The sequence below is a fragment of the Electrophorus electricus genome, chromosome 21, assembly GCF_013358815.1.
Source record: "Electrophorus electricus isolate fEleEle1 chromosome 21, fEleEle1.pri, whole genome shotgun sequence".
NCBI lineage: Eukaryota > Metazoa > Chordata > Actinopteri > Gymnotiformes > Gymnotidae > Electrophorus > Electrophorus electricus.
In genome coordinates, this window is record NC_049555.1 from 14,318,836 (window position 1) to 14,343,835 (window position 25,000).

General features: G+C 47.4%; 1 protein-coding gene across 1 annotated transcript in view; it reads left to right on the forward strand.

The window, feature by feature from the left end:
* The window catches only part of adamts18 (ADAM metallopeptidase with thrombospondin type 1 motif, 18), a 49,646-nt gene that overhangs the window by 18,368 nt on the left and 6,278 nt on the right, over positions 1 to 25,000 (forward strand). Inside the window, exons 5-18 of the mRNA XM_035520928.1 lie at positions 220 to 303; positions 601 to 760; positions 1,489 to 1,594; positions 3,335 to 3,472; positions 5,037 to 5,190; positions 6,508 to 6,603; positions 7,123 to 7,271; positions 12,005 to 12,177; positions 13,758 to 13,888; positions 14,127 to 14,250; positions 14,485 to 14,732; positions 18,491 to 18,611; positions 19,037 to 19,163; positions 23,769 to 23,973. Of these exons, the coding sequence (XP_035376821.1) occupies positions 220 to 303; positions 601 to 760; positions 1,489 to 1,594; positions 3,335 to 3,472; positions 5,037 to 5,190; positions 6,508 to 6,603; positions 7,123 to 7,271; positions 12,005 to 12,177; positions 13,758 to 13,888; positions 14,127 to 14,250; positions 14,485 to 14,732; positions 18,491 to 18,611; positions 19,037 to 19,163; positions 23,769 to 23,973 (2,016 nt within the window). The remainder of the gene's footprint in view (positions 1 to 219; positions 304 to 600; positions 761 to 1,488; positions 1,595 to 3,334; positions 3,473 to 5,036; positions 5,191 to 6,507; positions 6,604 to 7,122; positions 7,272 to 12,004; positions 12,178 to 13,757; positions 13,889 to 14,126; positions 14,251 to 14,484; positions 14,733 to 18,490; positions 18,612 to 19,036; positions 19,164 to 23,768; positions 23,974 to 25,000) is intronic.

A 25,000-nucleotide genomic window follows, 5' to 3' on the forward strand; every position in this document is an offset into this window, starting at 1 on the left:
GTGTGCGCGTGCGTGTGTGTGCGCGTGCGTGTGTGTGCGCGTGCGTGTGTGTGCGCGTGCGTGTGTGTGCGCGTGCGTGTGTGCGTGTGTGCGCGCGTGCGTGTGTGTGTGCGTGTGTGTGCGCGCACGCGTGTGTATGTGTATGTGTGCGTGTGTGTGTGCGTGTATGTGTATGTGTGTGCGTGTGTGTGTGTGGGTGTGTGTGTGTGGTTTTAACAGGTCTCCAGCCTCTTCAAGGATGGCACCATTGGAACAGATATCAACATTGTTGTTGTCAGTCTGCTTCTTCTAGAACAGGACCCAGTAAGACCAAGTTCATTTCAGGTCACATGTATTTCAGATTTGAAATGTACCTTATTCATGTGCAGAAAACAGCTTTCACAGTTTCTTATTGCTGTCTTACTGGATGAAAGAATAATGAGGAGTGTGGTAGTTCAAATTTCCTCTGAGGTCAAGTGGTTTCCTGCTTCCTCTTGGCCTTTTAGTCTTTCTCATTGTCTCCATCATTTGTTTCTCTCTGTGTCTCTCTCTCTCTCTCTCTCTCTCTCTCTGTCCCCCTGTCTCTCTCTCTTTCTGTCTCTCTCTCTCTCTTGTTTGTAGCTGGGCCTGTCCATAAGCCACCATGCTGACCAATCCCTGAACAGCTTCTGCCAGTGGCAGTCAGGACTTCTGGGTAAAAACGGCAAACGTCACGACCACGCCGTGCTCCTGACCGGCCTTGATATCTGCTCGTGGAAGAACGAACCGTGCGACACCCTGGGTAAGACCCCCAATGCCCTGAGTAAGACCCCCAGCACCCACTAAATGGTCCAGGCTCAGTGTGGAGCTCGCCAGGGCTGAGATGGAGCTTCGCTCCGCCTGCATAAAGCCCGATGAAGCCACGCCCCACGTCCCAGTCATCTGGCAGTCTGAGACGTGCACTGAGACGTGAGCCAAACGCACTGAACTCTGCTCTGAAGCACCAAACCACAGGCATCTGCTGCCTGAGATCAAGCTCGGAGAGCCTTTGTTTGGGTTGTATGTGATGTGTAACAACTCACAGATTTGTCTTTGTCTTCTGAGCATAACCTCGGGCTCCGCGGGCGTGGGGGTTAAGTGTCCGTTTGGAAGACAGCGTGCTGACAGTTTAAACAAGCTGGGGCTGTTCCAGCCATGATTGGCTGATTCTCACGTTTGTGTAAACACTGACATGGAAACACACGTGTGCCATCCCTCAGACCCCATGTCAGTGCTTCCCTTATCTCTGCTTGTTTCCTGTCTCTCTGACTTGTCTCTCTGACTTGTCTCTCTGACCTGTCTCTTTTCCTCTGTCCTGTCTCTCTGACCTGTCTCTTTTCCTCTGTCCTGTCTCTCTGACCTGTCTCTTTTCCTCTGTCCTGTCTCTCTGACCTGTCTCTTTTCCTCTGTCCTGTCTCTCTGACCTGTCTCTCTTCCTCTGTCCTGTCTCTCTGACCTGTCTCTCTTTTCCTCTGTCTTGTCTCTTTGCAGGATTTGCCCCCATCAGAGGTATGTGTAGTAAATATCGCAGCTGCACAATAAATGAAGACACCGGTCTGGGCCTTGCCTTCACCATCGCTCATGAGTCTGGTCACAAGTATGATCTCACACATACACACACACACACACACACACACACCTCACACCTCACCTTCACCATCACTCATGAGTCTGGTCACAAGTATGATCTCACACATACACACACACACACACACACACACCTCACACCTCACCTTCACCATCACTCATGAGTCTGGTCACAAGTATGATCTCGCGCACACACACACACACACACACACACACACACACACACACACACACACACACCACCTTCACCATCACTCATGAGTCTGGTCACAAGTATGATCTCGCGCACACACACACACACACACACACACACCTCACCTTCACCATCGCTCATGAGTCTGGTCACAAGTATGATCACACACACACAAACAAATATCATCATACACAAACATACATATATACACACACACACACACACACACACACACTGTATGTAACTGCTTAGTCTAAAGAGCTAAGCACCCTGGCCTGAATCCAGTGTTGATTTGGCATATCGTACTAGTGTGTGTGTTGAGAAATTTATAGAATGTTCTCCTCCTTCATTCTAGTTAATTTTGTTCATCAGTTTATTCCCTGGACATTGTAAAACATGTCTCGGGGTTGATGTTTGCTGGAGAATGCTTGTTGTTTTTGGGCTTTCTGAGCTGCTGCCACACTGGGGAGAGACACAGTATTAACACACATGTTATTACCTCATTCCCTCCATAACCAAGCATTAACCATGCGTGGCACTGCAGGCTAAACTACTCTGTTTGTGTTTAGTTGTTTTCGCTGAGATATGAGGAAGTTTGTACAGGGACAGAACCTTTCAGTTTCACGGAACGTTTTCGCTCCGGTGGGTCTGTGGATGAACTGGAAGGAGTGGCCCTCAGAATGGTGTAAGCGCTCTGGTCAAGTTAAGAAGAGTCATTATGGGTTACGTTTCTTCATGCTAAACAAAGGCCTTCCTTTTCCAACAGCCATTAATCACTGACAAGCTGAGGCTGTGTGATTTCAGACTTGTTATAGTGCAGCTACGCTGGATGCGTCTGCTCTTGTTTGGCAGCAGTCGTGTGTGTTTACTGTGGACCTGGCAACCTTGAGTGTGTGTGTGATGTGTAGTTCTCCGTCGAACAGGATGAGCTGTGGTGTGTTATAGAGGTAAAGTCCCACCTGATTAAGGGTGTGGTTTTATACCTGGGGCTCTACAGTACTGTAATAGGCTCTGTGGGTAACGCGTCTCTCTCACTCCGACTATCCTTTTCTCTCGCTCTATCCCTCTATCCTTTTTTCCTTCTCTCTCCCTTGCTCTCAAATTCAAATTTCACATTTCAAATTCAGGTTGCTTTATTGGCATGAGTGGTAGCTAATTAACAACCGTTGCCAAATTGATGAAGTGATCAAAAGTGATAAAATTGAGTTGAGAATGAGAAAAATTAAAAAGAAGCAAAATACAAATTTTATACACACACACACACAGACACACACGCACATGCACGCACACACACTCACTCACACACCTACTGTACTCTCTTACATACTCCCTTACACACACACACACACACACACACACACAAATGCTTTAATACATAAGTGATAGTTAAATAAATAAATATGTGTATGTTTTTAGTGAGTGTATGAAGTCTTGTGTGAAGTGTGTGTATATTTGGTGCCTGAGCAGAGAAAGTGCTGCACTGACTGTATCCGTTCTTCTCTGGGCCAGTGTTTCTTATGCTCTTATTCTCTCTCTCTCACTCTCTATCCCCCCCAGTTTTGGTATGGTCCATGATGGGGAAGGCAACCCCTGTAGGAAGGCAGAGGGTAACATTATGTCTCCTACATTGGCTGGAAATAACGGCGTGTTCTCCTGGTCAGCCTGTAGCCGCCAGTACCTCAGTCGCTTCCTGGGGTAAGTTCTGTCCTACACACACACACACACCCACACACACACACACACACACATACACACCAATTACAGCAAGAGGCCTTAGACCCAGTGTGCATATTAATATGCTTTCAGACAGAGGTCCTTCATCAGCGGTGCTGTGCTTGTGAAGTTCTGGGAGGAGGAACCCGTTAAATTAATTAAAATAGAAGTTTAAATAATCTTAACATTTACACATACCTTATCGCAGGTGTAAATTCTACCAAAACAAATTTGATCGATGGGAAAATGAAATACATATTGGTTTATAGATTATAGATACCCCTTTGATCAGTTTGAATTTGATTTATGACCACCTCCTATCCACAGATTTACAGCACAGCACAGTCGTAATTTACAAGCATGTAATGGATGTTCTGAGATATTAATAGATAATAGATAACTAATAAATTAATAGATAACAGAAATATTCGACTACAGGCTCATTTCGAAACTTGGTTGGTGACAGTATTCCAGTCACCCACGTGCAGTGCAGTAAGCAGCATTATGCAGACACATCAACACTTATGTGCAGTTGCCAGCACAGCTGAAGTACTGACATCTTTAAACTTGGAGGGAGAAGCTAAACTAACGTTTTAAAATGAAATTGAGTTTATCGCAGCTAGTCGATCAGATAGTATATCAAATTGAGACAGCTATAGGTAGAACACACAAAATAACTAACATTACATTAATAACATACATTTGATACCATAACTTACATTAATAATAACTAATATTGCCTTTCCATCATTAACGTTTGCTAAGGTTGCTGACCGTTCACTGATAAAGTACCATTAAAATATTGAGTTTGAGAGCCCGTTTGAACAGTGAAACAGTTCCATTCCACGGCAGAACAGAATAAAGACACATGAAAGAGATGGAGGCTGTGAGCAGTCCACGTTACTGTAAACACTGTCTCGTTTTGTAATAAACAAACACCTTAACTATAAACACACACACACCTTACCTAGTATGACACACACCTTAACTAGTATGACACACCACTTAAGGTGTGTGTGTCGTACTAGTTAAGGGAAGTTCATGTAGCACAGAAAGAAAGCGCGAGCGATTTCCCTACGTGTCGAGATCGTGCGCGTGATGTTTCCTCTTTGTGCCAGATAGCGTTACTGATTGGCCACAGAGACTGAAAACGTCATTCCCTGCGACGGTGTTTTGATCTACTGTGACTTTACGTGCTACTAATTAAGATACACCCTAAGTTTCTGTGGTGCAACCAAAATTCTAATGAAAATGTCATTAGTTTAAAACTAACTACTCCCATCGTAAAGTTTAGGATGAACTTATGATGGAACTCGCGTTCGGATGGTGTGATTGGCTGCAGGTCTTTTTCTTTGAGTTTCCTAACTTCATTGCTGCAATAACTGGCATACAGAACCATTAGCATTAAAAAATCACTGCAAACAACAAATCTTTAATTCTTTTAAAGATTGTGTGCGTGTGTGTGTGTGTGTGTGTGTGTGTGTGTGTGTGTGTGTGTGTGTGTGTGTGTGTGTGTGTGTGTGTGGGGTGTGTTTGTTATTTACAGCACAGCGCAGGCCTCCTGTCTAGGTGATGAACCCAAGCTGATTGGCCAGTATCGGTTCCCTGAGCAACTTCCTGGGCAGTTGTACGACGCTGACACACAGTGCAAGTGGCAGTTTGGCTCCAAGGCTCAGCTCTGCAGCCTGGACTTTGTGAAGGTATTCAATGATGTCCTTACAAGTCTGTTAGGATACTTTGCAAAGGTATTCGATGATGTCCTTACAAGTCTGTTAGGAGACTTTGGGAGTGTATCCAACACTAAACCTACAGTGGTCTTACACGTCTTTTAGCAGACATGCATGTCACATCACATGTCACATAATGAATTACACTGGAAGCACTTATATCACCTTTGTTAGAACAGAAAATCTCAGCTGCCTGTCAATGAATTCAGGTTTGCAGATTTGGCCACTGCACGCTATCTGACAAATGCCAACTGTTATTACCTCATTAGTTGGACTCAGAAATCGAAATGTGGATCTTGCATGTTCAGATGATGCATTACTATAAACAGGCCCCTTTAGAGATATTTTCCTGCCCAGACCTCATGCCTGTAACATCCCTGAGGCAGGTCAAATTTATGATCAGATGGGATATTGTGAATTGCAGGATGTGTTTGATACTTTAGTGTTGGCCCTTCCTGTATGCAGTCAGTGATGTTCCATTTAGAGACTCGTTAAAAACTCCCTGAGAGAAATATCTTCACTTAAAGGGTCCTCTGCTTTTGCTGGCGGTCTTGCGCTCCACCGTCCTCAGCCAGTGCATCCGAACTGCTTTGGTGGAGTGTTTCCCCCCAGTCTGAGCCACACAGTCATTCAGGGCTGCAGTGGAGGAAGGACTTCAGCCTCTGTTGGAATGCTCAGCACGGAGAGTTGCATTGATATGGAGATGTTGTGTGCAAGACAGAGGCCCTTCAGAGAGGGCGCGAGAGCTGGAGCTCAGTAAACAGGCCTGCCGGATCGTCCATTCTACCTCCGTCTCTTATGCGCCCCTCCCCCGGGCCCTCACATTCTTAAACGTGAGCTCGGCAGAAAGGCTGCCGTACATCTTAATTTGGCAGCAGCACGTCCGACATCATTCGTTGTTTTTGTTTTTCTTTCTGCTGCGTGTTGAGGGTCCTCATGACGCACCGCGGGCGGTTATTAGCAGCGGTGCCGGATTAGCGTGGTGAGGGACCTCTCACCCAGCTGGGCTTGACTGTGTGTCATGCACACTGAGCCAGAGGCTAAGCCCATCTCCACATTTCACTCCCACTTCATCGTGGGGGGAAAAAGCGAATGCTACTGTAGTATTGCAACATCCATAATGTTTCCTTCAGGGTATCGCAAGGTTTGCTATGGATATGCTTTTCTCTGATTGCTGGGGTAGATGATTGGTATGTACTTTGGTTATGGTTGGGCTGGAGTACAGAGGTGCATGCTGGGGTGGGGCGGTGGTGATGGACAGATGAACGATGTGTTTGTGCTCTGTTCAAGGACATCTGCAAGTCACTGTGGTGCCATCGGGCAGGGCACCGGTGCGAGACCAAGTTCATGCCCGCTGCTGAAGGCACCGTCTGTGGGACAGACATGGTGAGAGAATGGGTGACTCCACAGAGTGCACTGATGCTACTGCACTGCACAGACACTTGGAGCCAAAAACATAACCTCAGTGAAACAGAATGACTGTGTCCCTCTCTTGCAGTCTGTCTCTCTGTCTCTCTGTCTCTCTCTCCTCTTCAGCTGCATACACACCTGCAGGACTAATTTCCTAATAGTGTGGACGTGGAGCTCTCCTCACTGTTTCTGCTGTGTAAGCTGATCGTGTGTGAGGGTGTGAGGTGCTGATGTGTAAGAGTGTGTGAAGTGGAGGAGTGTGTGATGTGTACTGGTGTGTGTGCCTTGGCTCCACTTAGTTCTGCTCTCCAGGTGGTACTGGGCCTTGTGCTAAACCAGCCCACTCTAAGATCGTTTCACAGATACACTCTCTCACATTTACCCCAGATACACTCTTTCCACTTACACACACCACACACACACACACACACACACACCATTTATAAGTGGTGCTCTGTCTAATCTGCCTTGTCATGTGTCGTCCCCATGTTGCAGTGGTGTCGGAAAGGACAGTGTGTGAAGTTGGGCGATGGGGGTCCCAAGGCGGTCCACGGCCAGTGGTCCAGCTGGTCGGAGTGGTCCGACTGTTCCAGGACCTGCGGGGGAGGGGTCATGTACCGTGAACGCTCCTGTAACAGTCCCAGGTAACCATCTCAGCCAATAGTATGTCAGCACTCCCACCCTGCAACAGTCCCAGTTAATTTTCCCAGCCAATAGCATGTCAGCACTGTCCCTGACCTCAGCTAAGGTGAACACCCACTGGAGGAGAGGAACTAACTAACTGTATATTGGTATATTTGACAGCTTCTTTCTGTGTGTATGTGTGTGTGCATTTGTGTGTGTATTCATGTATGTGTGTGTGTGTGCGTCTGTGTGTGTATTCATGTGTGTGTTTATGTTTGTGTATTTGTGTGTGTGTGTGTGTGTGTGTGTGTGTGTGTGTGTGTGTGTGTGTGTGTGTGTGTGTGTAGCCTGGCTTATCACATATAACTGGTCTGTATTTGGAGATTGCAAACCCTATTCACTGCACTGTTGAACACACACACTGGTTAAGAACTTACATATATTAGAAATCTATTGTTTTATATTATACACATTGCTATTGTCAGTTATATAGAGCCTTTATGGAGAACCCTGGTCACTTTATAAAAATAAATCAGAGACACAAAAGCTTGTGTACTAAGTGTTAGAAGGATGGGAGAGTAGAGATGAAAGAACAGTTGCAGCTCACGCAAAGGTTGAAACAGCTGCATTGTTATATCATCACTAAACACTCACACATTTTCATTTCATAGTACTTTTACTTAGATCCAAGCATATTTGAATCAGTTTACCTTTTTGTGATATTTTTAGCATGTAGTTTATTTGTTTCCTTTATTGTGTTTCGTTTTGTGCTGTTGCTGACAGCACCTGGTCTGCTTTTCGGTTGACCTTTATTTCATTATAATGCCACAGTTTCTCAGAAAGAGTCCAAACTGCAGGCCAGCCGCTCCTGTGCTGATAGACGCTGGTTGCTCGGAGACGCTGGGAGGTGTTTTTCACCTGACGGTGATGTTGTCTTTGGCAGTCCACTTCTATCAGAGTCGTCGTACTCTGAAGAAACATTGACGATGACGATGGTTTCCGGCTACTCCAGGGGGCACTCTGTCCTGGTGGGTTTTATGGTTTATGGTTCCTCATCAGTACTGGGCTCAGGTGGCATCTCACCACAGATCATGGAACATTTTCATAGTACAGTGGCCGTTTATGCTGGACTAAAGGCAGAATAAACTCCAGTTAACAGTTGAGCGCAGAACACAGGAGTGTTGTTTGTGTGTGTGTGTGTGTGTGTGTGTGTGTGTGTGTGTGTGTGTGCGTGCGCACATGTTTGTTTTACCATCTTTGTGAGGAACAAATTTCCCCACAATAGGAAAGCACAGACATTTTGAGATATTTTATTGATGAAAAATGATATTTAATACAAAATAAATGTAAAAAATGTATTTTTTTAGTAACCAAGGTTGTGGTTAGAGCTTCATTTAGTTGTTGCCACAACAGTGAATGCATTTCCAAAGGTTGTTTCGTCTTGCCAGTGAACAGACAGCTTTTCTGAAAACTTGAATGTGTGAACATGATGGTGAACTTGAACCAATGTGTGTCCTGTCGGTCAGTGTGCTTCTGCTTCTTTAGGTGTGAGGGGCCCGTCTTGCTGAGTCTACCGATCAGATCCATAGATTAAGGTTTGGTGTGCTGGACCGTCTGTCTGCCTTGGAGCTGATAACTGTTTACACAACCCTTTGCATACTGATCCACATTTTTGTTAAGACCTGTTCTAACCAGATCCAGTGCCACCAGATACTCCCCTTAATGATCTGATGATTATCAGTAAAAAGTGCAGCGCTGTTGTGATGTTGTTCTTTGGCACTAAGGGAGGGGCATGTCATACCAGAGATGTTTCCCGTTGCTACAGCGATTTAGGACTACCCTTCACGTTTGTTTGTTTTTGGAGCCTGGTGCAGCATGGTACCCTGATCTGACACAGGAATGCGTTTCATCTGAGGGTTAAACCATTGTGAAGCTTGGTTTGATGGACAGCCTGCCGTTATATCGCACTGTCATCAGCCACAACAGAACAGCTGTTTCAGGAGGGAAGCAGTTTCTATCCGAGCGCGGAGTTTACCATGTCATGTAGTCAGAGGCTGTAGTCTGAAAGGGGAAATCCCACTGATCTATAATAACAAACTTGTTTTCTTGTTCCTTATTAGAGATCGGTGGGAAACCCCCATTATCCAGCTCTCAGGCTCTGAAACATATAATCACACTGAAATAATTTAGCATGTCATTAAAGACAAAGACAAAGGTGAAATCTCCCCTGACAGGACAAGGTTCCTGCTAGATGTCCGAGTGCTGCTAAATGGACTGCTTTGACAGGCCAGTGAGGCACGAGTGAGACTCTTAGTGAGTGTGCGTGCAATAGTGCTCAGTGAGTGAGTGTGTAATAGTGTTCAGTGAGTGTAAGTGCAATGGTGGTCAGTCAGTGTGTGTGTAACAGTGGTCAGTGAGTGTATGTGTAACAGTGGTCAGTGAGTGTATGTGTAACAGTGGTCAGTGAGTGTATGTGTAACAGTGGTCAGTGAGTGTATGTGTAACAGTGGTCAGTGAGTGTGCGTGTAACAGTGGTCAGTGAGTGTGCGTGTAACAGTGTTCAGTGAGTGTGCGTGTAACAGTGTTCAGTGAGTGTGCGTGTAACAGTGTTCAGTGAGTGTGCGTGTAACAGTGTTCAGTGAGTGTGCGTGTAACAGTGCTCAGTGAGTGTGCGTGTAACAGTGCTCAGTGAGTGTGCGTGTAACAGTGCTCAGTGAGTGTGCGTGTAACAGTGCTCAGTGAGTGTGCGTGTAACAGTGCTCAGTGAGTGTGCGTGTAACAGTGCTCAGTGAGTGTGCGTGTAACAGTGCTCAGTGAGTGTACGTGTAACAGTGTTCAGTGAGTGTGTAATAGTGCTCAGTGAGTGTACGTGTAACAGTGTTCAGTGAGTGTACGTGTAACAGTGTTCAGTGAGTGTGTAACAGCGTTCAGTGAGTGTACGTGTGGGGTGGTGAGTAATAGACAAAATTGGAGAATGAAATTGCTTTTGTAACTCTTTGCTTGGGTCAGGGTCAGTGAAGTGGAACACCTCCTACAGTTCTGTGTGTCTTTGCTTTGTGTGTGGAAAGTCTCTCTCTCTCTCTCTCTCTCTCTCTCTCTCTCTCTCTCTCTCTCTCTCTCTCTCTCTCTCTCTCTCTCTCTCTCTGTCTCTGTCTCTCCCTCTCCCCGCTCTCTGATCATCCTACAAGTGCTCAACTGAAGAATGACTTTTAAGAGCTTTTGGAAGTCTCATCTGTCATCTTTGTGAGCAGACATGTGTTACACACACACACACACAAGCACACAAGCACACATGCACATATGTATATGCACACATACACACACATAGACACAAACACACACACAACCTGTGAGGTCTTGTTTGTGGGATGGTGACCCACTTTCAAACACACTCGCTCTCTACACACTGGCCTTCTCTAACTGGGAGCTCACGGGCCATCTTTCACCACACACTGGGTTCAACTCACCACACACTGGGCTCATCTCTCTAAACACGAGGTTCATGTCCTCTTCACGTGGAACACTGCGCATCCCCATGTTTACGAGAGATGGGTTGTGCTCACGTGTGCTTTACCCAGAGTGCCACAGCGGACCAGCCAGGGCACGCTGACTGCCGCCTGAGAGCTCATTTTTAAACCTCTTCACCTGTGGATGATGTGGGCCCTTTGCAGTATCCTTGGCAGATGCCTGTTCAGAATTGTCTGTGTTTATCCTAATGTGGTCCAGGACCTCTGCATAACATCCTGCTGATGATGTCACCAGTTTGTTTGTTTAGGTTGTTACGTTTGGTTTTGGTAGAGAATGTTAAACTCTGTAGCAGATCGTCCTCAGAGCTGTCCTGACTTTACCCGCACATCAACCGAGCAGACAGGTGGTTTTGCACTCTGAACACTGTAGTCGTCCAAAAGAAAGAAAATGAAAAGTGTGAAAATGTCATAGCAGATCCAAGTGCAAGAGTAGAGGACTGGACACATTCTTCAGGACACGAGATCATCCAGCACCTTGTCCTGCAGACGGGCAGACCACAGCAAGACAGTTTTAAAGTAAAAGACACCCGTTAGAGGAGGAAGCAGTACTGGAACACATGAAACTAACAGGCGATCCTGGAACGTTCACATGAGAAATGCATTTAGTGGACTGAAAAATTTGATGGACTGACGTACACCTGTATTCATCACAACACGTCTTTTTTCTTCCATAAAATGTCATTATATTTCATGGTAATGTGTGCTTTTCGTGTGTGTGAGTCTGCCTACTGTGTGTGTAGACACAGTCGCCTCTCATAGCCACGCAGTATGGAAGTTTTGTTAAGGAACAAGGCCCATGGAAATGCACGATGCTGCTTAGGCTGCATTTCGGTCTGTGGGCACATTTTAGTGTCTCACCACATCCCTGTCCACTTGTGCGGTGTCCAGCGTGGCCATTTACGGTGGTGCAGTGGAAACTTCTGCCATTAATGAAATGTCCCTGACACAGACAGAACAAAACGACCGAACCGGTTTAAAAGCAGTTAGAGGTCCTTGCTTTTCTTTTTTGTTATCATTTTTTTTCTCCTCTGACATCTTTATAAAAATGTCCTAAAGTAAAAAGAGATTTAGTTTTTACTGTAACACAGTAGCATAAACGTAGGAGTCTTCTGATACAGGAATCTCTCTTCCTTTTGTTTGTCGACCACTTGCTCAGGAGTGTATGTGTGTGTGTGTGTGATGTTTGCAGTGTTAAGTGCGCTAATCACCACTTCTCCCTCCCAAAGCCCACAGCACAGTGGACGTTTTTGCCAGGGAGCCGGCCGCCTGTACCAACTGTGTAACGGCGATCCGTGCCAGGACGGCTCGGCCAGCTTCCGCGCACAGCAGTGCGCCGAGTACAATGGCAGGCCCTTCCGCGGCTGGTACTACCGATGGAAACCCTACACCAGGGTGGAAGGTACGGCAGCTCTGTGGCGAAGGAACTCTGACTGGGCAGTGCGCCCAGGCGCCTCCGTAGAGCCTGTGGTCCAATGAGACACAGATGTTTAGAAGGGACTCGGGATCAGGTGGAGGTTGTTGATTTTTGTGTATACTCGTCTTGGCAACGGCGTGGAGGGTTTTGAACATGGAAACAATCGTGTTTGTTTTCCGGGAAAAGGTCAGTGCCGTCGCAGAAGTCGTAGCTTTGTCGTCTCAGTGCTTTCTGATGCATGACTGCACGAACCACAGACGAGACGTGTGGCCACTCGTGAGACGTTAGTGGAGCAAAGCTGGATTAGTGGGATGGATCTCAGGGGAGGGATTTACCTCTGACACACCAAGACACGGAGAAAGGGAGAGACAGAGTGAGGGAGGAAGAGAGACGGAAAAATGAGAGTGAGAGAGACAGGCTTAGAGAAACGGAGAGTGGGAGAAATAGAGTTGAAGGAGAAATGAGAGAAAGTCAGAGAGCGTAAAGAGCATAAAGAGAGCGTGTAAATTCAGAGAGCATAAAGAGAGAGCGTAAAGTCAATATTGTTCGTTGTCAGTAAGACAGATTGTCCTCATGTCAGAATGACAGACTGTCCACACACGGTTTAGTGGGATGGCAGTTGGGCACTTAATGCCCTCAGCTCTGCCTAACTGTCCTGTAAACCTTTAAGACTGAAGGGAAAATGACAGAAAAACAGTCTTTAATTTATGCGTTTTTTTAAGCGATGTGACCTCTTAATGCAAGGTAGTGGAATGTAGATGGTGTGACATTGCCAGGATCTCTTGAGAAACTGGTGAGAAGTTGGGTAAGACAGGATGAACAGGCAGAGCCAAACATGTTGCGCCCCCTACTGTTGGGTTCCAGAGCACGCCCAGACTTCTCGTCTGCCTGCTGCGTAATCAGGACACAGCTGACGTGCTTCCACTGCTTGGGAGTGTAGACCCTCAAGTTTCACAAGGTCGGTTGGTGTCCTGCGCTGTTTGGATTCTGTTATGTTTGGTTGTTTCACAGGAATAATACAAAAGATTGATCCCACAGAGGCTTGACTAGTTTGCAGCCCGTAACCCCCTCTCTGGGGTGTATGTTTAAACGGACCTGCTCTTAGCTGTGTGGCCTGGGCCCTGGTCTGTGTTCTAGGCTCAGTGGGGCGCTCAGAGTCCTGCAATCTGCCGTTAGGGGTCCATTTGTTGCTACATGTCAGGCTGTAGTCTTGGGTATGTACTGCTCTAGTTAGGGTGGCGTATTCTGGTCTTTCCACTCTGGTGTTCTTTGGTTTGATCTTGCTGTCACACACACACACAAAGCAGAGCACACTAAAACAGTACAGAATTAACACTGTATTTATGAGATTGGTTTCTCAAGATGTGTATAATCAGGTGCAGGTCGCTCAGACATCAGCTGATTGGTGTCAGGATTGTCTATTCAGTCTCTTAATGCGCTCTCTCTCTCTCTCTCTCTCTCTATGTGTGTGTGTTTGTACACCATATGCAGTGCTACAGTATAAAGAGCACTGTACTAATACGAAACGCTGTAACCCAGAAGCATGTCGTCTCTCTCTTCTCCAGAGGAGGACGTCTGTAAGCTGTACTGCATCGCTGACGACTTTGACTTTTTCTTCGCCATGGCCAGCAAGGTGAAGGATGGCACGCCCTGCTCCGATCACAAACCGGACGTCTGTATCGACGGGATTTGTCAGGTATGCTGTGGAAACTGAGTTTTAAAATTGTATTACTTTGACGTGAACCTTGTGCCGCGTTGTCTTATGTTACACTGTTAAATTGCTACGCTGTGTTTCAGTGTGTTTGAGTGTGGGGTTGTGTTACGCTGTGTGTGGTGGTGTGTGTTTACCTTGTGTACAGTAAGTCAGTGTTGGAGTTGATGGTGTGCATGTACAGAAGCTCCATCCTAATCAAGCTTCTCCTCACTCCCTACAGCCGGTGGGCTGTGACCAGGTGCTGGGCTCCGGGGCAACTCTGGATATATGTGGTGTGTGTAAAGGAGACAATTCCACCTGCAAGTGGTACAGTGGGCAGTACACACTCCAGCACACGGCCGACGGTGAGGGCCCAGACTGGGCCAGAGTGCTGGGTTCTGATGGGGGGGGTGCTGGGTTCTGATGGGGGGGGGTTCTGATGGATTTATCTCAGTGATGGATTCACCATGAAACTCAGCAAGAAACTCTAGAGTGCCAAAGTCTTTATTGTTAGAGGACATGTTGAGGGCAGAACTAAAGAGATTTTTTTATTACTGTCTCATAGCCATGTCTTCCTCGCTCTCTCTCACACTCTCCAGAGTACTACCCCATCGTAACCGTGCCTGTTGGAGCTCGTACTATCCGGATACAGGAGACAGAGATCTCCACCAGCTACCTAGCCGTCCGAGGGGTGGAGAGCAACACCTACTACCTGACCGCAGACTGGACAGTGGACTGGCCGGGCAAATTCCACTTCGCCGGCACCGTATTCCACTATCAGCGCTCACACAATGTGCCAGAGAGCCTGGAGACAGTGGGACCCACCAACGAGACCCTGCGCTTTGAAGTGAGTGGCCCTCACACTCGAGAGTGACAGGGAGTGACATAGAGGGACTGGGGTGACCGGGAGTGACAGAGTGACAGGGCTCAGTTAGGTGGCGGACTGGGGAAGGGGAGAGAGAGAGAGAGAGAGTGAGTGAGTGAAAGTGACTGACGGAGAGAGAGTACATGTGGCATATGTTCAGTTCAGGACTGTTGGTTATGCCACCTGTACCAGTCACGAGCCTGGCACTGAACTCTGACCTGAGAGACTGTGGAGAGAGGAAGAGCATCACAGACAGCGTTCAGTCATCTCTCCACCTCTACCTCTCTCCATCCCTCCATCTCTCCAGCTGTACAACTCCAAATCAGGGTAAACGGCTTCAGAGACAGAGTCGTTTGAAAGCTGAATTTAACTAAGGACGCCCACACAGCTGTGCGACCAGAGGAGTGTGTAGGAGGCCTTGCCCACTGCCTCTGTGTTAACAGTCTTTAACCACATAGCATTTGGCACTGCAGCAGTTCTCTGTGTGAGTTCTAGACATGTTCACGTTTCACACTTAGCCACTGTTCACTCTTAGCCAGAGCTCACTCTTGCCATGTTCACTCTTAGCCAGAAGTCAGTCTTTCCATGTTCACTCTCGTCGAGTTCACTCTCGTCATGTTCTCTCTCATCATGTTCACTCTCATCATGTTCACTCTTGTTGTCATGTTCACTCTTAGCCATAGTTCACTACACAGACTGCTAACTGTCATCTGGTTTGATCCACTTTGTTCGTCACCTTTACATAACATCAGTGTGCCATTTCTTATGAAATGAGTTCTCTCTGTCTCTCTCTGTCTCACTGTCTCTTTCTCTGTGTCACTCTCTGTGTGTCTCTCTGTGTCTTTCTCCTCTCATTGAGGTGGCCTGTGGTAGCAGGTAACTGATTTGCAGATGAGATGCATTAATCTGTTACTATGCTCCATAATTACAAACATTATATGGTGGTAGTGGGGAGTGGTTGAGATTATGAGATTAAATATTAAGATTAAAAGATTAAGATTTCTCAGTTCAACTCAGAGAATCAGCGAATCAGGGGGCCTCACGTTTTTGCAAATGAAAAGGCAGTGGGGGGGGGGGGGGGCAGAGTGAGGCAGTGATGGAGAGAGTGAGAGAGAGAGTGAGAGGGAGAGTTTTGAATATTCTCTGCTTGTCTCTGCTTCTACCCCTCTCTGACTCAGTGAGACACACTTAGCAAAATAAATCTGGACAAATAAATCAGGAAGAACAGGAAGACAGTTGCTGCTGTGACCTGGTCCAGACATAGCAGGCCGGCTCTGTCTGAAACACTGGAACAGATTCATTCAGGTGTTGGCATTCTTGTGGCACAGTTTGGTCAGGAGGCCCAGAGTGTCTGCTCCAAGCTGGAGATACTCCTCCCTGGGGGAGCGCGTGTCTGGAGGTACTCCTCCCTGGGGGAGCCTGTGGCAACTGGCACGTGACAATACCTCGTACAATGCCCTAATCTAGTAGTTAACTGTAGCTCCCACAAGGCACAACACTCTGTCTGTGTGTGTGTCTGTGTGTCTGTGTGGGTGTGTGTGTGTGTGTGTGTGTGTGTGTGTGTGTGCTCAGACTGAGGGAGAGAGGCCGTTACACAAAAGGACTGACGCGCACACACACACACACACACACACACACACACACACACGCACACTTGTCCAGTCTTCCAAGGCCAGTCTGCTATGGTATTTGGACAGAGAGCATTAAAGTGTTAGAGAGGAAGTGCTGTCCTGTCGCATATGTAGGTAAGTAAGGCTGAAACTGTATCCTTGCTCTATCAGAGTCCTGTGCGGGACTACAGGACTTCCCACACTTGTCCTGAATCACTCCTCAGCCCCCTCCTTCATGTTGCCTCATGTTGTGTCTGACCCTGTGCTCTTGTGCAAATGGACAGTAGAACCCCTCAGATTCTGGACCATTCTGTGCATGTTGACCAGCCATAAATTTGGGCTTTGGAGAGGCTAACATGCAGGGCTTCTCTGGAGCTTTTCTCTGTTAGTCTCTCTCTCTCTCCTTGTCCTTCTCTCTCACCCTCTCCCTCCCCTTTCTTACTCCCCTCCTCTCTCTCTGTCTCTCTCTCTTTTTCTTTCACTCTCCTCCTCTCTCACTTTCTCTACCATCGTGTTTCTCTTTTCTCTCTGTCTGTCCTTCTGTCTGTCCATTTGTCCCAGGTCCTTCTCCTCACGGTTAACACCCTCGTTAGTAAACCTATAGCACCCTCGTTAGTAAACCTATAGCACCCTCGTTAGTAAACCTATAACACCCTCGTTAGTAAACTTATAAAACCCTCGTTGGTAAACCTATAGCACCCTTGTTGGTAAACCTATAACATCCTCGTTAGTAAACCTATAGCACTCTTTTTAGTAAACCTATAGCACCCTTGTTAGTAAACCTATAACACCCCCATTAGTAAACCTATAAAACCCTCGTTGGTAAACCTATAGCACTCTCATTAGTAAACCTATAGCACCCTTGTTGGTAAACCTATAACATCCTCGTTAGTAACTCTATAGCACCCCCATTAGTAAACCTATAACACGCTCATTAGTAAACCTACAGCACCCTTGTTAGTAAACCTGATCCCAGTTAAGCTAGCGTAGCGCAGGGCTTTGGTGTGATATTCACCTGCTAATCTGACAGTGCCTCCTGAGGTGGGCTAAACACTAAACACGTGTGTGTGTGTGTGTGTGTGTGTGTGTGTGTGTGTGTGTGTGTGTGTGTGTGTGTGTGTGTGTGTGTGTGTGTGTGTGTGTGTGTGTGTGTGTGTGCGTGCGTGTAATGCAGCTCAGAGATAATCTCCTTATTTCTCCCTAAGCTCACCACTCGTTTCCGGTTAAAAGTCACCTGAGTTCAGCAGCAGACCACCAGGATGCCACAGTTGATCCTCTGCTCTGCTTTGCCTTGCGGCCAACGTCCCATCCCAAGAGGGAACCTTGGCAACATGGCTGGCCTGCGTGTGTGGTGTGTCTGCATGCACAGCTTCCTCTGACCCAGAATGCAACAGTGAGTCAGCAGGAAGTACATCCTTCCCTCAAAGCCTGATTACAGCTTTGCTGATGCCTCATTGTTCCTGAACTCGCACCCCATGATTTAGTCTGTCATGTGCCGTCATCATGGTCATTGCGCTTATTTTCTATTCACGCTGAAGGGTTGCCAGATAGTGACGAATATCCCCCTTCACAGCGACGGAGTATGAATTAAACTGAGGCTGTGTTCTTTGTGGAGGACTTTTCCGCTGTCACACTCTCCTGACGCCAGCCATGTCTCCAGGGCTTCTGTTTTAATCTGAGTCATTTGGAACTACTCCGGGACCACCCACCTCACTGGTTTAACACACCACTCCATGCAACAGGAACACAAATGATAACACACACCCCAGTGACATCACAAAAATACACAATCGACGGAAAATGCAGAACAGATTCCCAAAAAAAGCCTCAAAGTGGTGTCTGCTAAGTGAACCGTGGCGGCGTTTAATCCGGACGGATACAGGCTTCTACACGGAAGGCTTGTCCATAGTGCCATGTGTGAGCCCTGGGGGAGAGACACTGCAGTGCTCTCTGGCCACCTCCAGCAATGATCCAGCCGCAGCGCAGACGCACACACGCCGTGTTCTTCCACCCTGGGAGGAAAGAAGAGAGGCAGCGCAGTAGAGCTGTGTTTAGATGACCTAACATCCCTCTCTCTCCCCTCCATCTCTCTCTGTCTCATGTCTCCTGTCCTGTCCTGTCTATCCTCAGATTCTCCTGCAGGGAAAGAATCCAGGAGTTTTGTGGGAGTACACCCTCCCCATCCAGGAGAACAAGCCCAATTACACCTGGGCCGTGATCCGATCCAACTGCTCTGCCTCGTGTGCAGGAGGTGTGTGTGTGTGTGTGCTGATCTATATGTTTGTTTGTTTGTGTGTATAACACAGTGAGAGAGAAACTGGCGGCTTTAGTGTGTGTGTGTGTGTGTGTGTGGGTGTGTATGTGGGTTGGTGTGTGTGTGTGTGTCACACAGTCTCTCTGCATGAGTGGGTTTCGGAGGCAGACACACAGCAGTAAGGGCAGGTAGCAGAGGGGGAAATAGAGGAGGGGGCAGAAACTGGGGCAGTACAAGAGGGGGGCAATAGGGGAGGAGGCAGTAACTGAGGGGCAGTAGCAGTGGGGGCAGGAGGTTGTGTGTTCTCTGTTTAGCGGTTGTTTCCTGTTGTCCATGGCTCATCTCTGCATCGCTGCAGTGAGTTCTCCCGCCAAGTGTTGTGTCCAGCTGAGCTGATCTGGCACGTCTCGTCTCTCCCGCAGGGCGTGTGTGGATGAAGGCCGTCTGTCTGCAGGACCAGCGCGCACAGGTCAACGTTTCACTGTGTAGCCCTCACGCACGGCCTGTGCTGACCTTGCAGATCTGCAACACACAGCCCTGCCCAGCTTAGTAAGACACTCAACTTTTCTCTGTGCTGTAGACATGCTGCACAGAGTGTGTGAATGTTAGCATACAAATTTCTACTGTGCATAACTGATGGCTGTCCCTGTCAAATGGTTCAGCCACTGATCCAGTGGTTTTCTTGGCCAGTGTGTTGCTGCTGCTAGCCAGGGTGTTCCTGTCAGCCACAGTGTTGTGCTTCCATGTTGTTGGGTGAGCTGTGTTTTGTGCTTGGGCCAAAACTTTGTGTGCTATGTAGGCATCGGAGAAGCTCTCCTCTCCTCTCCACACACACACACTCACACACACTCACACACACACACACACACACACACACACACACACACACACACACAGCACACATATATACACACACACACACACACACACACACACAGCACACATATACACACAGCATATGCACACACATATCACCGAAACACATCTGTGTCTGGGGTATCTGGGCTGTCTGGGGTATCTGGGGAGTCTGGGGTGTTTTCTGGTTGAGCCTGATTCACTGAGCTCTTTGATACTGAACAAAAGCTTCACCCCTCCATTGCTACTGTAACCATGCCCAGTGGTTCACTAACACCTTGAGTGGTTCACTAACACCTTGAGTGGTTCACTAACACCTTGAGTGGTTCACTAACACCTTGAGTGATTCCCTTGCACTTTGGGTGCTTCACTAGCACTCTGAGTGGTTCACTAACACTCTGGGTGGTTCTCAATCATTTTGAAATCCCCCCCTCTCTCGCATGTGTAACTACAGGCCTTGGCATGTTGTAAGATGTCTATTTGTGTGTGTGTGTGTGTGTGTGTGTGTGTGTGTGTGTGTGTGTGTGTGTGTGTCTTGAGGGGCTGCTTAATGGAAATCAGGACCACATGATCATTTCCTTAAAGCAATAAACCCTAACTGGTGTAAAGTCTGACGGATCATCTTAGCAGCAGAACACAGCAGTGAGGCCAAAGAGAGTGGAGTGTGTTTGTGGGTTTGTGTTGGAATGGAATGTATTTCTAGGTTTGTATTGGAGTGTAGCACATTTGTGACAGTGCTGTCTAGCTGTGCTGTCTGTAGTTGTAGGGTGATTGTGTCTTGTTGACTGTATTGCCTGGGCCAGACTGTGCAGACGTCCTGTGCTCTCCCCTGCTGCATGGATCAGAACTGTAACCCCCTCTTCCTGTGGAGGCCACATAGGTCTCTGATTACCAGTACAGATTACCAGTACGCCCAGTCCTCCTTCAGCAATGTCCACGTTCTGCTGACCCAGAGTCTCACCCAGGTCCCTGGGTATCACTTCCACAACATAAGTGCATCCATTGCAAAATTCCGTAGCTTGTTCCCACAATCTGAGACAGATTTGTCCCGCTGGATATGGATCGTAACCATGTCCTGCGTACAGACACCAAGGGAATGGCAGACAGACGAGGCATAAGTGACCCCCCCCCCCCCCCCCCACCCCGAGCTGGAACTATCCCAGAATATTGAATAACAGACACTGTCTGCAGACCCCCGAAAAGGAATGTTTATTTATTCTTTGAAGTGCTATGGGTATTGATTTATGTAGACTTAAAAGAGGAAAAATGAAAAAAGTGAAAAAAGAGCAGAGATACAGACATGCGCACAGAGAGAGAGAGAGAGAGAGAGAGAGAGAGAGAGAGAGAGAGAGAGAGAGAGAGAGAGGGAGAGGGAGGGAAAAACTCTACTTATCTTTCCAGCAAATTTCTGCTGTGTTGACAGGTTTGTCTGTGTTTTATTGTAGCACGAGCAAGGTTGATAGATCCCGCTTCCCTTTTGGGAGGGAGCTCGTCTAGCCGGCCAGGAATCCAGGAATCTAGGAATCCAGGGCTTGACGAGGGCCCCTGCACTGTGGCCCCTGGCCAGAGCCTGTGTGTTGGGCTGTGGGGGTCCCTTCACAGCTCCTGTGCAGAGCAGTGACTCTCCGGGTCCAGGAGCAGTTGTCTACATTTACCTACATCCAGGAGCAGTCGTCCACGTTCACTCAGGTCCAGGAGCACTCCTCTGTATTTACCCGGGTCCAGGAGCAGTTGTCTGCATTTATTTACATGCATCCAGGAGCAGTTATCTCCATTTACCCACGTCCAGGAGCAGTCATCTGCGTTTACCTGCGTCCAGGAGCAGTCGTCTGTGTTTACCCGGGTCCACTGTCACCACGGAGAAAACATACGCTTACGTTAGAGTTTTACATAGCCCTCGGTACCTTTACCTCTGGCTCTCTATCCCTCTCTCTCTGTCTCTCTCTCCCTTCTCATTTTTTCTCTTTCTCTCTCTCTCTCTCTCTCTCTAAGTTCCTGTGTGAGTTTCGCTCCTCTGCATTCAGGACCATGAGGGTGTCTCTCATCCCGCGGTCCAGGCTGGGTGCAGCCCAACACTATCTCCACAGTGTTCTGCAGAGCACAGAACCATCTCATGCTTGGCTGAATGTAATCAGTGATTTGTCCTGCAACCTGGATGTCTGGATTGAATTATTTGCTTTTTTCAGTGTAATTTTTGTTTTGGCTCATTTGGCCACACGTTGGATCTGAACTGAAGAAGGTTAGGACCTTAGCGTGTGGGGATATGTTCTGAATGAGCTGTAGGAATTACAGGCTCGAAGGTGATCTTAGAAATCAACTATTCCATTGTTTCTTGGCATGACGTGCGGTGATGCATTAGTAGTTAAAGCACCAGGGAGCTAATTAAAGGTCCAGAACTCATTCTAGATGTGAGATTTTCATCTTCCGCTTATGTTTGTCAAGAAGAGGACCGATGACATTTAGTTCTAGTCAGAAACAAGTTGAAACATCAGAAGTCAGTCAGTGACACACTATTACACCTCAAAGGTAGAGCAGACATACGTTACAAAGCCTATAGGTAAAGAGTGATGTGGTCAGATAAAGAGTGACCTAGATGGGTACAGAGTGACCTGGACAGATAAAGAGTGACCTGGATAAGAGTGATGGATAGAGCCTAAGTGCACTCCCATTGCCGTGACCATTTTAGTGTCCAACTTGGCATGAGACACCTTATAAACAACCTGAATATGTGTTTTCACTGAAGATGGATTTATACAAGTACTGTGGCCCTTCAGATGAGCTTGAAGTAACAAAGCCAAAACGCGTCCGTCACGGCCCCTAAAGCGTCACGTTACGTTCCAGTGCTTTACTTCCAGTAGCTCGGATCTCATGGGAGCAGCTGGAAGTGCTGGGGAAAGTTATTCTTGGCAGGTGTGGGAAACGGCCTGAAAAAGGCACACACAGCCCGTGGTGACCGAGGGTCCCTGCAAGGTTACTGTTCCACTTTAAATGTACGGCAAGAAAAAAGTCACTTATTGAAACATTGCAGAAATATGAGCCAAGCGTGACGGAGCTCATCCCCTCCAATTTGTCCTGGCCTTTAAGAGGAAAAGACGTTTAGGTCTGTGTATGGCGTATGGAGGAAACGGTTATCCTCAGAGCGCATTGTGTCTTCTCACGTCTCCCTGCGTTCAGACAGACCGCGCCTGAGGTATGACTCCGACGGCCTATTGGAAAACCTGACTTCACCTACAGCCAAGGGAGGCTGTGAGATGGGGCAGTTTGGTAAGATGGGGTAGTTTGGTGAGAGGTGAGACAGGGCAGTTTGCTAAGATGGGAGAACTCAGAGTTTAAGAGCATCAGATCAGAGTAGAGAAGAGTGTACCATGCTGTATTGCCAGCAAGACTTCAACTGGGAAGGTGTTCTCAAGACCCTTAACACTCAAGTTGTGTTCAGTCAGAATTTGTAAGTTGCTTTTGATAAAAAGCTTCAGATAAATGTAAATTTGCTTTTTCTCTGGCACTGCAGTTTAAGAGGGGATACCATAATCTATACCTTGGAGGTTTTTGTGAGTGAACATACAACCACAATACAGCTTTTGGACAGCAGAAACCGAACTGCGTCATGGGACCTTTGTGAGCAGTTGTAGGAGATGTTTGAGTTTAGAATGTGCTACACTACCAAATGTGACTAAAGACTTTCCAGTGTACTGCAACACTGGTTCCCACTGCATGTTGGACTGGTGTCTGTACTGTTCCAGCACACTGGAGCCAGGTGGCCCTATTGGGACTCGAACCTTTTGTGGATCAGAGTGAAAACCTGGACTGGCTTAGAGGTTCTGATGGCCTGGATTATCCCTGTTGTAGAGAACTGATCATAGTACACCTTTAGAATCTTCTTTTTGAGTTTGCCTTTCAGTTAGATTTTTTTATTCATTTTTTAAAATCTTGATGGTCCAGTTTTAGAGGCTGAGTGACAGGCAGGGATTGTTGTAACACAGTCAGTGTACAGTCTGTGTGTGTTTGTGTGTGTGTGTGAGAGAGATGAGCCTGGGGACATTTCCTGAGGGAGACATGTTGGGGTATGTGTAGACTGACCTATGATGCAGTTTCCTAGCTCCCCTGCTCTTGACTGTCTACAGGCTACTGGTGTTCGTCTGACCGATGTGAATTATAGTCATTACATGGACAGGCCAAAGTGTCAGTGGTTTATCGAATATGAGTGTGTGTGTGTGTAATGTCTTTCCTTATGAATATATTGAGATGTTCATGCTCTGTGGTAAGTACTGTACGTCTGATTGGTGTTGCTTGTCCTGCTAGCTGGTGGGTGGGGCCCTGGGCCATGTGCAGTGAGGTGTGTGGAGGAGGACTGCAGAGGCGGGTTGTGAGGTGTCTGAGGAAGAGGATGTACCAGCGGGAGGAAGAGCTTACACCCTCCCAGTGCCCTGCCTCTGTCCCGCCTCAAACACAACCCTGCAACACACAGGCCTGCCCTGCGGAATGGGCTACGGGCTCCTGGTCGCAGGTGAGTTCACGCGCACGCACACTCGCGCGCGCACATGCGCGCGCGCACACACACACACACACACACACACACACACACACACACACACACATAGACACATTTGCATGCTTTTAAGTCTCACAGTGTCTTTAGGGTCTTTCTCTTCTCTGTTCCCCTCATCTCCGTTATCTGAAATGGTGTTTATTTTACATCTGTACTGAAACTGTCCACTGTCCTGCTATGCCTTGTGGGCAGAAGTGTGTGCAGTTATACTACCAGTGGAACAGACTGCAGCTCACAGGCTGTGGTTCTGCTGCCCTCTGCTGTTGGAGAAATAGAATTACCACATGAGCCCAACCAGCTTGCGTCACTATTCAGAAAAGTCTGTTCTAGGTAGTATTGGCTGATTCAACCATCTTATTGAGGGAACTGGACACCCAAGATACACACTCGGCCATTTTCATGTAGTCGTGTGTGTCCTGTAGATTATGGCAGTTAAATGGGCATAAGGAAAGTGGACTTCTCTGAATTCTACGCTGTTCTTCCTTGTATATTATGTCCATAACATATTTTCCATTTTGCGGTAACCTGGCAATATTACACCAAGATATATTACATATTAAGTAACATTACTGTATCATTAACGGGCTATCAGAATAACAAAGCCACTAGTAACTGTGGTGACACCAGTTTTTTGTGGGGGCAAGATTTATATCTTAGGCTAAAGCGTCTGGATATGGAGATTGACACAGAGCTGGACGTGGTTTTGTTTGAGCTCACAGGACAGAAGCTAGTCCATGTGTAGTGGGTACCAACTGTGCCGGTCCTGTGGGGGACTGGGTTCAGTCTCCACATCACCAAGTGCTCTACGCTGTACCGATAAGAGTCCTTGGGCAAGACTACTAATACTGTGTTTGTCTGCCTCTGTAAGATGCTTGAAGTTTACGTCAGTCTGGATAAGAGCGCCAGCCAAGTGTGTTAAATGAATGAGAGCATTTAGTGTCACTGTTGAGGAGGAAGACGAGGGTCCAGCCATGCTGTGCCTTCA